A 13221-nucleotide genomic window follows, 5' to 3' on the forward strand; every position below is an offset into this window, starting at 1 on the left:
CTGAAACGGTTAGAAAGCGAAATACGCCATGATATTTCCTGTTACAATATCTGTCTAGAAAGTATGAGAATCAAATAAATAAAGTTACTACACTTTGAGTAGACCACAGATGTTACCTGGATCTCTATAGTTCAATAACACACCACAACTTAATGCACTGAGATTCTTTTTGCTTTTTTATTCCAAGTTGTTTCACATTTTTCTTCGCAAGTGTGATGTTACCCAAGTATTTTGGTTGTCTTTTCTGATTGCGTCAGTTCGTTGTAAGAGTACTTCCTAAATTATAATATTTCGTTATAACTAGTAAGTGCTGAGAGTAACCTCGAATGCAGCAATAGTGTTCCTCTAGTTACATTTGCGTGTAACGCGTTTTTTGCAGTGAAGTCAGTTGCGAATTGTACTCAGAGTAGGTTTCATTCATGCAAAGAATCTTCTTACCTCAGATACAGAGAAGCATGGAACTGAAGCAGTACTGAAAGACATCAGATCTTTTAAAAAGTAATAATACTTCTCTCATTCGATAGTGCAGATATTCTTTCAAAATCTGTGATTAAAAAATATTAAATTTAACCAAGGGTCAGAACGAATTACACTATCGTAAAATGTAGTCTACGATACTAGAGGTCTCATTGACCTAGGCACATAATGCATTATCCAGTTAAAGCCCATGTGGGGGACGTTGTTTATTAATGGCATGCTTTGTGGCCGTTTCCCAGTCATGTAAACATACCGCTGCCGCAGCGGCATGCCGCGAACAGTAAAGTATCAACAACAGCTTCATTCAGTTTGTGATCAGCACTGCAGTAACATGCCACGTAGAGGCATACAAAGCTTTGATGGAATCACAAATGGTTCAAATGGCTCTGAGCACTATGGGACTTAACATCTGAGGTCATCAGTCCCCTAGAACTGGATGAATATGGGTGACCAAATCATTCGCTCGAACTACTTAAACCTAACTAACCTAAAGACATCACACACATCCATGCCCGAGGCATGAGACCGTAGCAGCAGCGCGGTTCCGGACTGAAGCATCTAGAACCACTCGGCCACGGTGGCCGTCTGATGGAATCACGATTGTGGCATTACTTTCAGCAGGTCATACACAACTAGGTGTTGTCGATCGGTTACATGTCACTCAGAGTGGAATGTCTAAGTGTGGAGAAAGTGCAGAGAGATGGGAAATGTGTACGATAGATCTTTCAGTGGTCGTCCTCGTATTACAACACCTGTACAAGATCGTTTTCTCCAAAGTCGTGGGATACCTCCTAATATCCTTTTTCCAGGCATAGCGCATCACCTCGGTGTGGCATGGACTCAACAAGTCATTGGAAGTCTCCTGGAGAAATATTGAGAAATGCTGGCTCTACAGCCGTCCATAATTGCAAAAGTGTTGCCGGTGCAAGATATTGTGCACCGGCCTGACCTCTCGATTATGTCCCATAATGTTCGATAGGATTCATGTCGGGGATATGGGTGTCCAAATCATTCGCTCGAATTGTTAAGAATGTTCTTGAAACAAAAAGCGAACAATTTGGGTCCAGTGCCATGACTCATTGTCATCCATTAGAATTCTGTCGTTGTTTGGGAACGTGAAGTCCATGAATGGGTGCAAATGATCTCCAGGTAACTGATCATAACCGTATCCAGTCAATGAACGGTTGAATTTAACCAGAGGGTTCTGTCCATCCCATGTAAACACAGTCCACACCATTATGGAGTCACCACCAGTTTGCTTAGCGCCTTGTCGACAACTTGGATCCATGGCTTTATGGGGTCTGCGCCACACTCGAGCCCTATCATTGGCTTTTAGCAACTGAAATCGGGACTCATCTGACCAGTCCACGGTTATCCAGTCGTCTAGGGTCCAACCGATATGGTCACGAGCCCAGGAGAGGCGCTGCAGGCGATGTTAGGAAATGCACTCGTATCGGGCGTCTGTCCTCACGAATGTGTTCGTCGTACGTTCCGCATTGACCTTTGCGGTTATTTCCCGCAGTGTTGATTGTCTGTTGGCACTGACAACTCTACATGTTCTGAGCTGCTCTCGGTCGTTAAGTGAAGTCTGTCGACCACTGTATTGTCTGTGGTAAGGGACAACGCCTGAAATTCGGTGTTCTAGGCACACTCTTGACACAGTGGATTTCGGAATATTGAAATCCCTAACGATTTCCGAAATGAAATGTCCCACGTGTCTACCTCCAACTAACGTTCCGCGTTCAAAGTACGTTAATTCTCATCGTGCGGCCATAATGAAAGTCACATGAGTACAAATGACAGCACTGCCAATGAATTACCCTTTTATAAGTGTGTGGGCCTACTATCGCCATCTGTATATGTAGATATCACTATCCCATGACTTGTCACCCAAGTCTATATACTGGGTGATCAAAAAGTCAGTATACATTTGAAAACTTAATAAACCACGGAATAATGTAGATAGAGAGGTAAAAATTGACACACATGCTTGGAATGACATGGGATTTTATTAGAACAAAAGAAAAAAAAATGCTAGACGCGTGAAAGATCTCTTGCGCGCGTCGTTTGGTGATGATCGTGTGCTCAGCCGCCACTCTCTTCATGCTTGGCCACCCAGGCCCCAGATCTCAGTCCGTGCGATTATTGGCTTTTGGGTTACCTGAAGTCGCAAGTGTATCGTGATCGACCGACATCTCTAGGGATGCTGAAAGACAACATCCGACACCAATGCCTCACCATAACTCCGGACATACTTTACAGTGCTGTTCACAACATTATTCCTCGACTACAGCTTTTGTTGAGGAATGATCGACATATTGAGCATTTCCCGTAAAGAACTTTATCTTTGCTTTGTCTTACTTTGTTATGTTAATTATTGCTATTCTGATCAGATGAAGCGCCATCTATCGGATAGTTTTTGAACTTTTTTTTCGTTCTAGTAAAACCGCATGTCACTCCAAGCATTTGTGTCAATTTGTACCTCTCTATCTACATTATTCCGTGATTTATTCAGTTTTCAAATTTATTCTGACTTTTTGGTCACCTAGTACATTCCTTACAGCGTCACATCTCCGCAACGCCACCATAAGGCATTCAGTCAGACGGTGGGAAGTGGTCATAATGTTTTTGCTTATCAATGTATACTTAAGTTGCTTATGTTAACTGAAAGATGAAGCGACCCGGTTTATTTTTCTTAAAGCTTTCTGTTATTGCGTTCGGTAATGTTAACCTTTATGTGGTTATCTTTGTCTTAGCACCAGAGATTTTGGTAGATTATGGAGCTCAGCTAACGCATTGACGTATTTTTTTTTCAGCGGTAGGTTAATATCTGATACAAGGTCTGACGAATCTACTGGAGCGGCAATCGAGCAATCTGTTACAGGGTTAGACGTTTACACCTGAAGTGACACTGCTTGTGTCGAAGTAACTGTTCAGATTTTTATCGACTTCAGACGCTTGCCTAGAGCGTGCCACTGGTGGCCAACTTGTGTGCGGAATTGACTTGTGCTGAGGGTAGTTACCCCTACTCCTACCCCTTGTGGTTGCAGAGCTGGTGGGCAACCTGTGGTCGTGCCGAAGGAGATTGCAGCTGCCGCTGCCCCACAGCCTTCACGTGGCCGTCGTCGATCACACAGCCGTAGACGTCGCCTGGGAGGTGGACGCTGCCGACGCCCAGACGGTGCAGGGGTTCTCACTCAAGTGAGTCACTCTCTGAGTTTTCACGTCGTATAGTGACAATGCAATAACAATCTAATTTATCTACCTGTATAATATTAATCATATTCAGTCTCACCATTATCTACGCTGATGGTGTAGGCCGAAGCAATGTATTAAAATTTGTACGAGCACTGAGATTTGAACGTAGGTCTCCTGCTCACTCAGCAGATGTGCTAGCCGTTATGCCACCTGTATACAGGGTGGTCCATTGGTCGTGACCAGGCCAAATATCTCACGAAATACACATCGAACGAAAAAACTACAAAGAACGAAACTCTATTAGCTTAAAGGGGCAAACCAGGTGGCGCTATGGTTGGCCCGCTAGATTGCTCTGCCATAGGTCAAACGGATATCAACTGCGTTTTTTTTAAAGAGGAACCTCCATTTCTTTATCACATATTCGTATAGTACGTAAAGAAATGTGAATGTTTTATTTGGACCACTTTTTTCGCTTTGTGACAGATGGCGCTGTAACAGTCACAAACATATGCCTCACAATTTTAGACGAACAGTTGGTAACAGGTAGGTTTTTTAAATTAAAATACAGAACGTAGGTATGTTTGAACATTTTATTTCAGTTGTTCCAATGTGACACCTGTACCTTTGTGAACTTATCATTTCTGAGAATGCATGCAGTTACAACGTGGTTACGTGTAAATACCACATTAATGCAATAAATGCTCAAAATGATGTCCATCAACCGTAATGCATTTGGCAATACGTGTAACGACATTCCTCTCAACAGCGAGTAGTTCGCCTTCCGTAATGTTCGCACATGCCAGGCGTTGTCGGTGGGATCACGGTAGCAAATATCCTTCAACTTTTCCCACAGAGAGAAATCCGGGGACGTCAGATGCGGTGAATGTGCGAGCCATGGTATGGTGCTTCGACGACCAATCTACCTGTCATGAAATATGACATTCAAATGGTTCAAATGGCTCTGAGCACTACGAGACTTAACATCTAAGGTCATAAGTCACCTAGAACTTAGAACTACTTAAACATAAGTAACCTAAGGACATTACACACATCCATGCCCGAGGCAGGATTCGAAACTGCGACCGTAGCGGTGGCGCGGTTCCAGACTGTAGCGCGTAGAATCGCTCGGCCACCCCGGCCGGCTATGGTTTTCAATACCACTTCAAACGCACGCGAGCTATGTGCCGGGCATCCATCATGTTGGAAGTACATCGCCATTCTGTGATGCAGTGAAACATCTTTTAGTAACATCGGTAGAACATTACGTAGGAAATCAGCATACATTACACCATTTAGATTGCCATCGATAGAATGGGGCCCAATTATCTTTCCTCCTATAATGCAAAACCATACACTAACCCGCCAAAGTCGCTGACGTTCCGCTTGTCGCAGCCATCGTGGATTTTCCGTTGCCCAATAGTGCATATTATGCCGGTTTACGTTACTGCTTTGGTGAATGACGCTACGTCGCTAAATAGAACGCGAGCAAAAAGTCTTTTATCGTCCCGTAATTCCTCTTCTGCCCAGTGGTAGAACTGTACACGACGTTCAAAGTCGTCGCCATGCAATTTCTCGTGCATAGAAATGTGGTACGGGTGCAATCGATATTGATGTAGCATTCTCGACACCGACGTTTTTGAGATTCCTGATCCTTGCGCAATTTGTATGCTACTGTTGTGTGGATTAGCCGCCACAGCAGCTAAAACATCTACTTGGGCATCATCATTTGTTGCCGGTCGTGGTTGACGTTTCACACGTGGCTGAACACTTTTTCCTTAAATAACGTAACTATCCGGCGAACGGTCCGGACAATTGTATGATGTTGTCCAGGATACTGAGCAGCATACGTAGCATATCCCTGTTGGGCATTTTGATCACAATAGCCATACATCAACACGATATCGACCTTTTCCGCAATTGGTAAACGGTCCATTTTAACACGGGTAATGCATCACGAAGCAAATACCATCCGTAGTGGCGGAATGTTACGTGATACCACGTACTTATACGTTTGTGTCTATTACAGCGCCATCTATCACAAAGCGAAGAAAGTGGTCCAACTAAAACATTCATATTTCTTTACGTACTACATGGATATGTGATAAATGGGGGTTCGCTGGCCGGTGTGGCCGTGCGGTTCTAAGCGCGTCAGTTTGGAACCGTGTGACCGCTACGATCGCAGGTTCGAATCCTGCCTCGGGCATGGATGTGTGTGATGTCCTTAGGTTAGTTAGGTTTAGGTAGTTCTAAGTTCTAGGGGACTGATGCCCTCAGTAGTTAAGTCCCATAGTGCTCAGAGCCATTTGAACCATTTTTTTTTTGATAAATGGGGGTTCCTATTAAAAAAAAAACGCTGTTGATATCCGTTTGAACTATGGCAGTGCCATCTAGCGGGCAAACCATAGCGCCATCTGGTTTCCTCCTTCGAGCTAGACAAGTTTCGTTCTTTGTAATTTTTTCGTTTGATGCTTATCTCGTGAGATATATGCCGCAGTCGCGATCAATAGACCATCCTGTAGACTACCCAAGTACGTCTCCCTCCCTGATACAAATTCCAACTCACGTGTCAGCCGATCGCTATTCTCCTTGTAAACTCGCCTCTGCAGTGGGCTGAGGCCTGAGTCGGAGTGTGTAACAGGGAGGGATATGTAGTAGGGTAGACCGTACAGGTGTGTCGGTATGGTGAAACGACTAGTGCATCTGCCTAGTAAACAAGAGACCTGAGTTCGAATGCTGGTCTTGATACAAATTTTAATTCACTGTTTCGGCCTACATCATCGTAGATAAAGATGAGACGCAACGTGTCTAAGTAACATCAATGTGATTAACATATCACCTGTATCTGAGATACACGCATGATTTATACTATTTCGGTTATTGCTAAGACGCTATTCCAATACTAAACAGCCTCAGCAATACTGATGTGAGTTTATAAGAGGAACAGCTATGGACAGGGGCGTGAGTTGGAATTTGTATCGGCGAGGGAGACGTACTAAACTATTCCGTCCAGGACTGGTACCTGCGGTGTCAGTGTGGTGTAACCGGTGGCGCATTTGTTTGGTAAACGGGAGACCTGAGTTTGAATCCAGTGTTGGGAGAAATTGTAATTCGCTGCTTCGGAGTATATCATTACCTCTACTGATTGAGGATTAGTGATAGAAACAACTGAATGTAAACAATCTGTTTAGACGGTTGTAGCTTTACGTATCGATTGCACTATTTATGTTATGATGGCGTGGAACGAGTCGTCGCCATTGTTGACTGGTGGCCAATGCTAAATAGAAACATATAAATCACAGCAGGTTTGTCAGTAACGTCGATAAGGTGCTGGCTGCATGGTCTGGGTCTGCTGCAACTAAAATAATTAGAAGCCGTTGATAAAAATAATATATATTCTACTTAACTAGTTGTTCAGGATTCTTCTTGGCTGCTTACATATAATTATAAACGGATAGCTATTGAGGCTTCATTTAGGCCATACGTTACTAAGCGCCTTGTTAGAGGTTTCTTCCTAGCAGCTGAAGGCTATGCTACTTTACTACTTGACGTCCCGAGCAAGAGTGGACAAGAACTCGATAGAAACTTGATACAAACCGCGGAGCGGCGCTAGCGGGTCCAACGATACTAATACGGACAGCGGTCGATAACTGCAACCCCTAACAAATGTGGTATCGAACGTTGATACCAAAATTTATATATCCTTTTGAGAGAATCCAGACAGCCGGAGCAACCAAATAAAAACAGTAGATTAAGTCGGTTATAGTTTTACACATCCGCAGTATTAGTATTCGAGTGAAACTGGTCTGTGGTTTTGCCATTGTTAAATCATTGTTGTTGACTACACTCTGTTACCGCCTTTCATTAATATTAATGCCACTCCGATATTTGCTTTTCACTGTTTGTTAATATGGCTTGTATTTCAATTTTTCGTCCATGTCTATCAACAGGCTCTTCCTTAATAGCGAACTTTCTGCAGTGGCGGGTACAGAGAAACCTCAAGGAGGAGGCTGTAAAGGTATCTTGAGATACCTTTACTTTTACCGCAATAAAAAATAATCATGTCACATGCAAAGTTTAAGAACGTTTTATTTAGACTGATTATACACATATACAAGACGATGCCATCTTATGATATAAAACAGTTGCAGTTATGGTTCTCTTCCTTAAATGATGAATTCTATGCGCCTATTCTCCCAGGCAAATCGGTTAATTACATCGTCAATAGAACAATCAATGTCAGGGTGCGTGTTCAACAGAGATAAGCCATTAAGTGGTTTCTCTTTCACTGTCGATCTCAGCCAGGTCTTTGTACGCCGCAATGTTGAAAAACTTCTTTATATGTAGCAATAGATGCAGATAGACAAATATTTTGTACAGCGTGTGCAAAGTAGGATAGTCAGATCTAGGACAAACAGACAACTCTTGCATAACAAAGTCACGATCGTTAAGGGCTTTTGTGCTCGTCTGCTTGTATTGAACAACCTCTCCCATTAATCTCAAAACAACAGAATATTCGCGACTTTTCTCGAACAAATGGCAGACATAATAACTTATCGAGATCACTTGAATGGACGCGACTTTTCTCGTAGGTTGTGTTAGCAGTCTGTGTGCCAGACGGAAAGGTATAAAATACGATGACGTGGACGCGCGTGTTACATAGGAAACTACTCGATAACTCGATTCAGTCGAGTGGACTGACAAAAGAAACAAACGAATAGCGTGCGGGCTGATTGGCGGGGGCGGCGCGGGTGGCAATGCGGGCGGCCCAGAAAGGGACGTACTGGACCAGTATATCGAAAAAAATCTGTGGACTGGGAACGGAATAAATCATATGACGGGATATACAGACTCTGCAAGAATGGTTCATACTGTGAAACTATATTATTTACAGAACTTCAAAGACTACTACCGAATTAAGAGAAAAATTTCTCAAAAAATCGTTCCCACAAGTGACAGTAAGTGCTTTAAAATCGTGTGGTTAAGTCACCAAACAAGTAAAACCATTGTACCTCAAACGCTTTTTGTTCACGTCACCAAAGCATTTACCTAGACAGAGCAACCGGTCGAACTTGCAGTCAAGCGGGAAGACGGAGCGCTTCAATAAATTCAAATAAAAAGTAATTGTACATTTACTTAAACATTAATTGCCAATGTACTACCAGTCTCTTTTTGAGTAAAAAGCGGGAAGACAGAGAGCTTCAATAAATTCAAATAAAAAGTAATTGTTCACTTACTTGAACGTTAATTGCTAATGTACTACCAGTTTCTTTTTCAGTCAACAGTCTTCTGACTGGTTTGATGCTGTCCCCCATGAAATCCTGTCCTATATCCACCTCTTCATCTCAGGGTAGCACTTGAAACCTACCTCCTCAGTTACTTGCTGGATATATTCCAGTCTCAGTCTTCGTCTACAATTTTCACACTCTACAGCTCCCTCAAGTACCATGGAAGTTACTGTCTTAACAGATGTTCTACCATCCTTTCTCTTCTCTCTGTCAATGTTTTCCACATATTCCTTTCCTCTCCGATTCTGCGCAGAACCTCCTCACTCCTTACCTTATTAGCCCACCAAATTTTTCAATATCCGTCTGTAGCACCACATGTGAAGTGCTTGGATTGTCTTCTATTCCGGTTTTCCTACAGTCCGTGTTCCAGGGCCATACAAAGCTGTCCTCCAAACGTACATTCTCAGAAACATGTTCCTTAAAGTAAGACCTATGTTTGATTCCAATAGACTAATGGCCTTTGTGCGATTGCTACTCTGCTTTTGATGCCCTACTTGCTCCGTCCCTCATGGGTTGTTTTACTGCCTAGGTAGCAGAATTCCTTAATTCTTGATCATCAGTCCATAAGTTTCTCGCTGTTCTAATTTCTGCTACTTCTCATTACTTTCCTCTTTCTTTGATTTACTCTCAATCCAAATTCCGTACTCGTTAAACTGTTCATCCGATTCAGCACATCTTGTAATTCTTCTTCACTTTCACTCAGGATAGCAGTGCCATCAGTGAACCTTATCATTAACATCCTTTCATCTTGAATTTTTAATTCCAATTTTGACGCTTTTTTTTCCATCAGCGCTTCTTCGATGTACTGATTGAATAGTAGGACGTAAAGAATACATCCATGTCTTACATGCTTTTTAACCCGAGAACTTCGTTCTTAATCTTCCACCTGTATTATTCCGTCTTGGCTCTTTTAGATGTTGTTCATCACCTGTCTCTCTACCTAAAGCTTACCACTATTTTTTCTCAGAATGTCGAACATCTTGCATCATATGACACTGTCGAACGAGGTCGACAAATCCTATGAACGTATCTTGCTTTTTCTTCACTCTTGCTTCCATTATCAACCGCAACGTCAGAACTGCCTCTTGGTGCCTTTGCCTTTCCAAAAGCCACACTGATCATCATCTAACAGATCGTCAGTTTTCTTTTCCGTTCTACTGTGTATTACTCTTGTCAGCAACTTAGATGCATGAGCTGTTAAAGTGGGTGTGCCATAATTCTCGCACTTGAAAGCTCTTGCAGTCGTTTTGTTGCCACTTCCCCCAGTGATTTTACGAAATCTGATGGAATGTCATCTATCCCATCTGCTGATTTGATTTTAAGTCTTCCATTTCTCTTTTAAATTATGATTCTAATACTTGATCCCTTGTCTTTTCCCTATCGATTCCTGTTTCTTCTTCAATCACTTCAGACAGGTCTTCTCCCTCACAGGGGCCTTCAATGTATTGTTTCCACTGCTCTCTCCTCTGCACTCAACATTGGAATTCCCATTGCACTCTTAATGTTACTGCCCTTGCTTTGAATGTCACTTATGGCTGTTTCCACTTTTCTATATGCTTAGTCAGTCCTACGACACCCACCAGTTATTAACCTTTTTAAACCAGCTGAAAATATATATTAATGGCCAGATATTCGGAAAACCCGTGTTTCAGTAAATGTTACATGAATTTTGAAAATACTTCAGTTTTAGAAATATAATTTTTATTTATCTCTCCTAGAAATAAGACACGTTATTTATCTCTACTTTTTAGACAATCCTAGTCATCGTTTATGTATATCCGAAAACGCGGAAAAAGTGTACAGATGAAACCACTCAAACACGGTGAGTGAAAACATTCATATAGCTGACATAGTCGCAGAGACTTGTTTCACTCAGTTGTTTCACTAGACTGGGAAGGCCAACTGAATGGGAAACAGTCGACTGTTTAAGCTGCTGTTAAAACCAGTAGCTCGTCCTATCAGTAGCGAGAATTCAATAAATTATTTTGAAACAGAAGAAAGACTAGTAATTAGTAAATTACAGTTTACAGTACACCTTCCTTAAAGAACACTATGGCATTTATTAGTCTAGAAAACGTTACTTTCTCATTGCTCCATTTGTTACGTTTATTAGTAAGTCGTATACTTTTATACCAACAATTTTATAAATTGTGATATCCTGTTATATTTTTCAAAGATGGCAACGCTAATAATAAGCCTGAACGTTATGATAATCTAGTTACGGGTGACTGAACACATATAATCGCTTTGAGGGCACTTAACATGGCGGGATAATCCGAAGGAAGATCGATTTTTTTTTACTAGACGTGTCACTACTGGAGGTGATTTACCCATACCTGACTTATAGTTTAACTGCTAAGGGAAGATAAATTGCATCTACGTCTACATCTACATTTATACTCCGCAAGCCACAAAAGGTTTGTGGCGGAGGGCACTTTACGTGCCACTGTCATTACCTCCCTTTCCTGTTCCAGTCGCGTATGGTTCGCGGGAAGAACGACTGTCTGAAAGCCTCTGTGCGCGCTCTAATCTCTCTAATTTTACATTCGTGATCTCCTCGGGAGGTATAAGTAGGGGGAAGCAATATATTCAATACCTCATCCAGAAACGCACCCTCTCGAAAACTGGCGAGCAAGCTACACCGCGAAGCAGAGCGCCTCTCTTGCAGAGTCCGCCACTTGAGTTTGTTAAACATCTCCGTAACGCTATCACGGTTACCAAATAACCCTGTGACGAAACGCGCCGCTCTTCTTTGAATCTTCTCTATCTCCTCCGTCAACCCGATCTGGTACGGATCCCACACTGATGAGCAATACTCAAGTATAGGTCGAACGAGTGTTTTGTAAGCCACCTCCTTTGTTGATGGACTACATTTTCTAAGGACTCTCCCAATGAATCTCAACCTGGTACCCGCCTTACCAACAATTAATTTTATATGATCATTCCACTTCAAATCGTTCCGAACGCATACTCCCAGATATTTTACAGAAGTAACTGCTACCAGTGTTTCTTCCGCTATCATATAATCATACAATAAAGGATCCTTCTTTCTATGTATTCGCAATACATTACATTTGTCTATGTTAAGGGTCAGTTGCCACTCCCTGCACCAAGTGCCTATCCGCTGCAGATCTTCCTGCATTTCGCTACAATTTTCTAATGCTGCAACTTCTCTGTATACTACAGCATCATCCGCGAAAAGCCGCATGGAACTTCCGACACTATCTACTAGGTCATTTATATATATTGTGAAAAGCAATGGTCCCATAACACTCCCCTGTGGCACACCAGAGGTTACTTTAACGTCTGTAGACGTCTCTCTGTTGATAACAACATGCTGCGTTCTGTTTGCTAAAAACTCTTCAATCCAGCCACACAGCTGGTCTGATATTCCGTAGGCTCTTACTTTGTTTATCAGGCGACAGTGCGGAACTGTATCGAACGCCTTCCGGAAGTCAAGAAAAATAGCATCTACCTGGGAGCCTGTATCTAATATTTTCTGGGTCTCATGAACAAATAAAGCGAGTTGGGTCTCACACGATCGCTGTTTCCGGAATCCATGTTGATTCCTACATAGTAGATTCTGAGTTTCCAAAAACGACATGATATTCGAGCAGTGTGACAGGGAAAGGAGCGCTTAATGACAGAAAAAGTTCCTAGAATCGCCTGAGGATTGGGCTTCGAAGCTTTAAATATCTCGCCTGACGCCTATACACTTAGTCGTAGATGTGCACGGTACATAAAGTATATCCTTAATAAAAGGAATTCATAGAGCGCCGCTCAACCAAACTGAACAATTATCCACCAAACGTGATGTCTCTGGCTGTCAAGAGAACTGGAGAATGTCTACAGAAAATATGGTAGTTGTAGAGCCATTCACAGTACTCCTACTGATACACTCCCCCCTCCCATACACACGTGCTCGCGCGCAGGTAACTGACACTTACAAAATTGTAAATGATTATCTATGCTAATTGATAACATTTCCTCGGAAATTAATCAAAATAGTTCCAAAGCCTCGGTTTCTACAAAGATTTCGGGAGGATTCCCTTGGTCATCAGGCAAATATGGGAACTGTAAGTCCTAAATATTCCAGATTTCCCAATCGCGATTCCCTCTGCCTCGCTCACAACCTGCTGGAACATTTGGCTGGAAAGGATCATGACCCTCCAACGATTCAGATCTGAGACAGCCCTCTCTGGTCCTTGGGCTTAAAAAGTAAATAAATAAATACAAAATAAAAATACGCGTACATACTGCC

General features: G+C 42.4%; 1 protein-coding gene across 4 annotated transcripts in view; it reads left to right on the forward strand.

The window, feature by feature from the left end:
• The window catches only part of LOC126175883 (uncharacterized), a 930852-nt gene that overhangs the window by 742913 nt on the left and 174718 nt on the right, over window positions 1–13221 (forward strand). For all 4 annotated transcript variants that reach the window (XM_049922923.1, XM_049922926.1, XM_049922924.1 and 1 more), the window contains exon 6: window positions 3528–3678. In XM_049922923.1, coding sequence (XP_049778880.1) covers window positions 3528–3678 — 151 coding nt within the window. The remainder of the gene's footprint in view (window positions 1–3527; window positions 3679–13221) is intronic.

The sequence above is a fragment of the Schistocerca cancellata genome, chromosome 3 (genome assembly GCF_023864275.1).
Source record: "Schistocerca cancellata isolate TAMUIC-IGC-003103 chromosome 3, iqSchCanc2.1, whole genome shotgun sequence".
Taxonomy (NCBI): domain Eukaryota; kingdom Metazoa; phylum Arthropoda; class Insecta; order Orthoptera; family Acrididae; genus Schistocerca; species Schistocerca cancellata.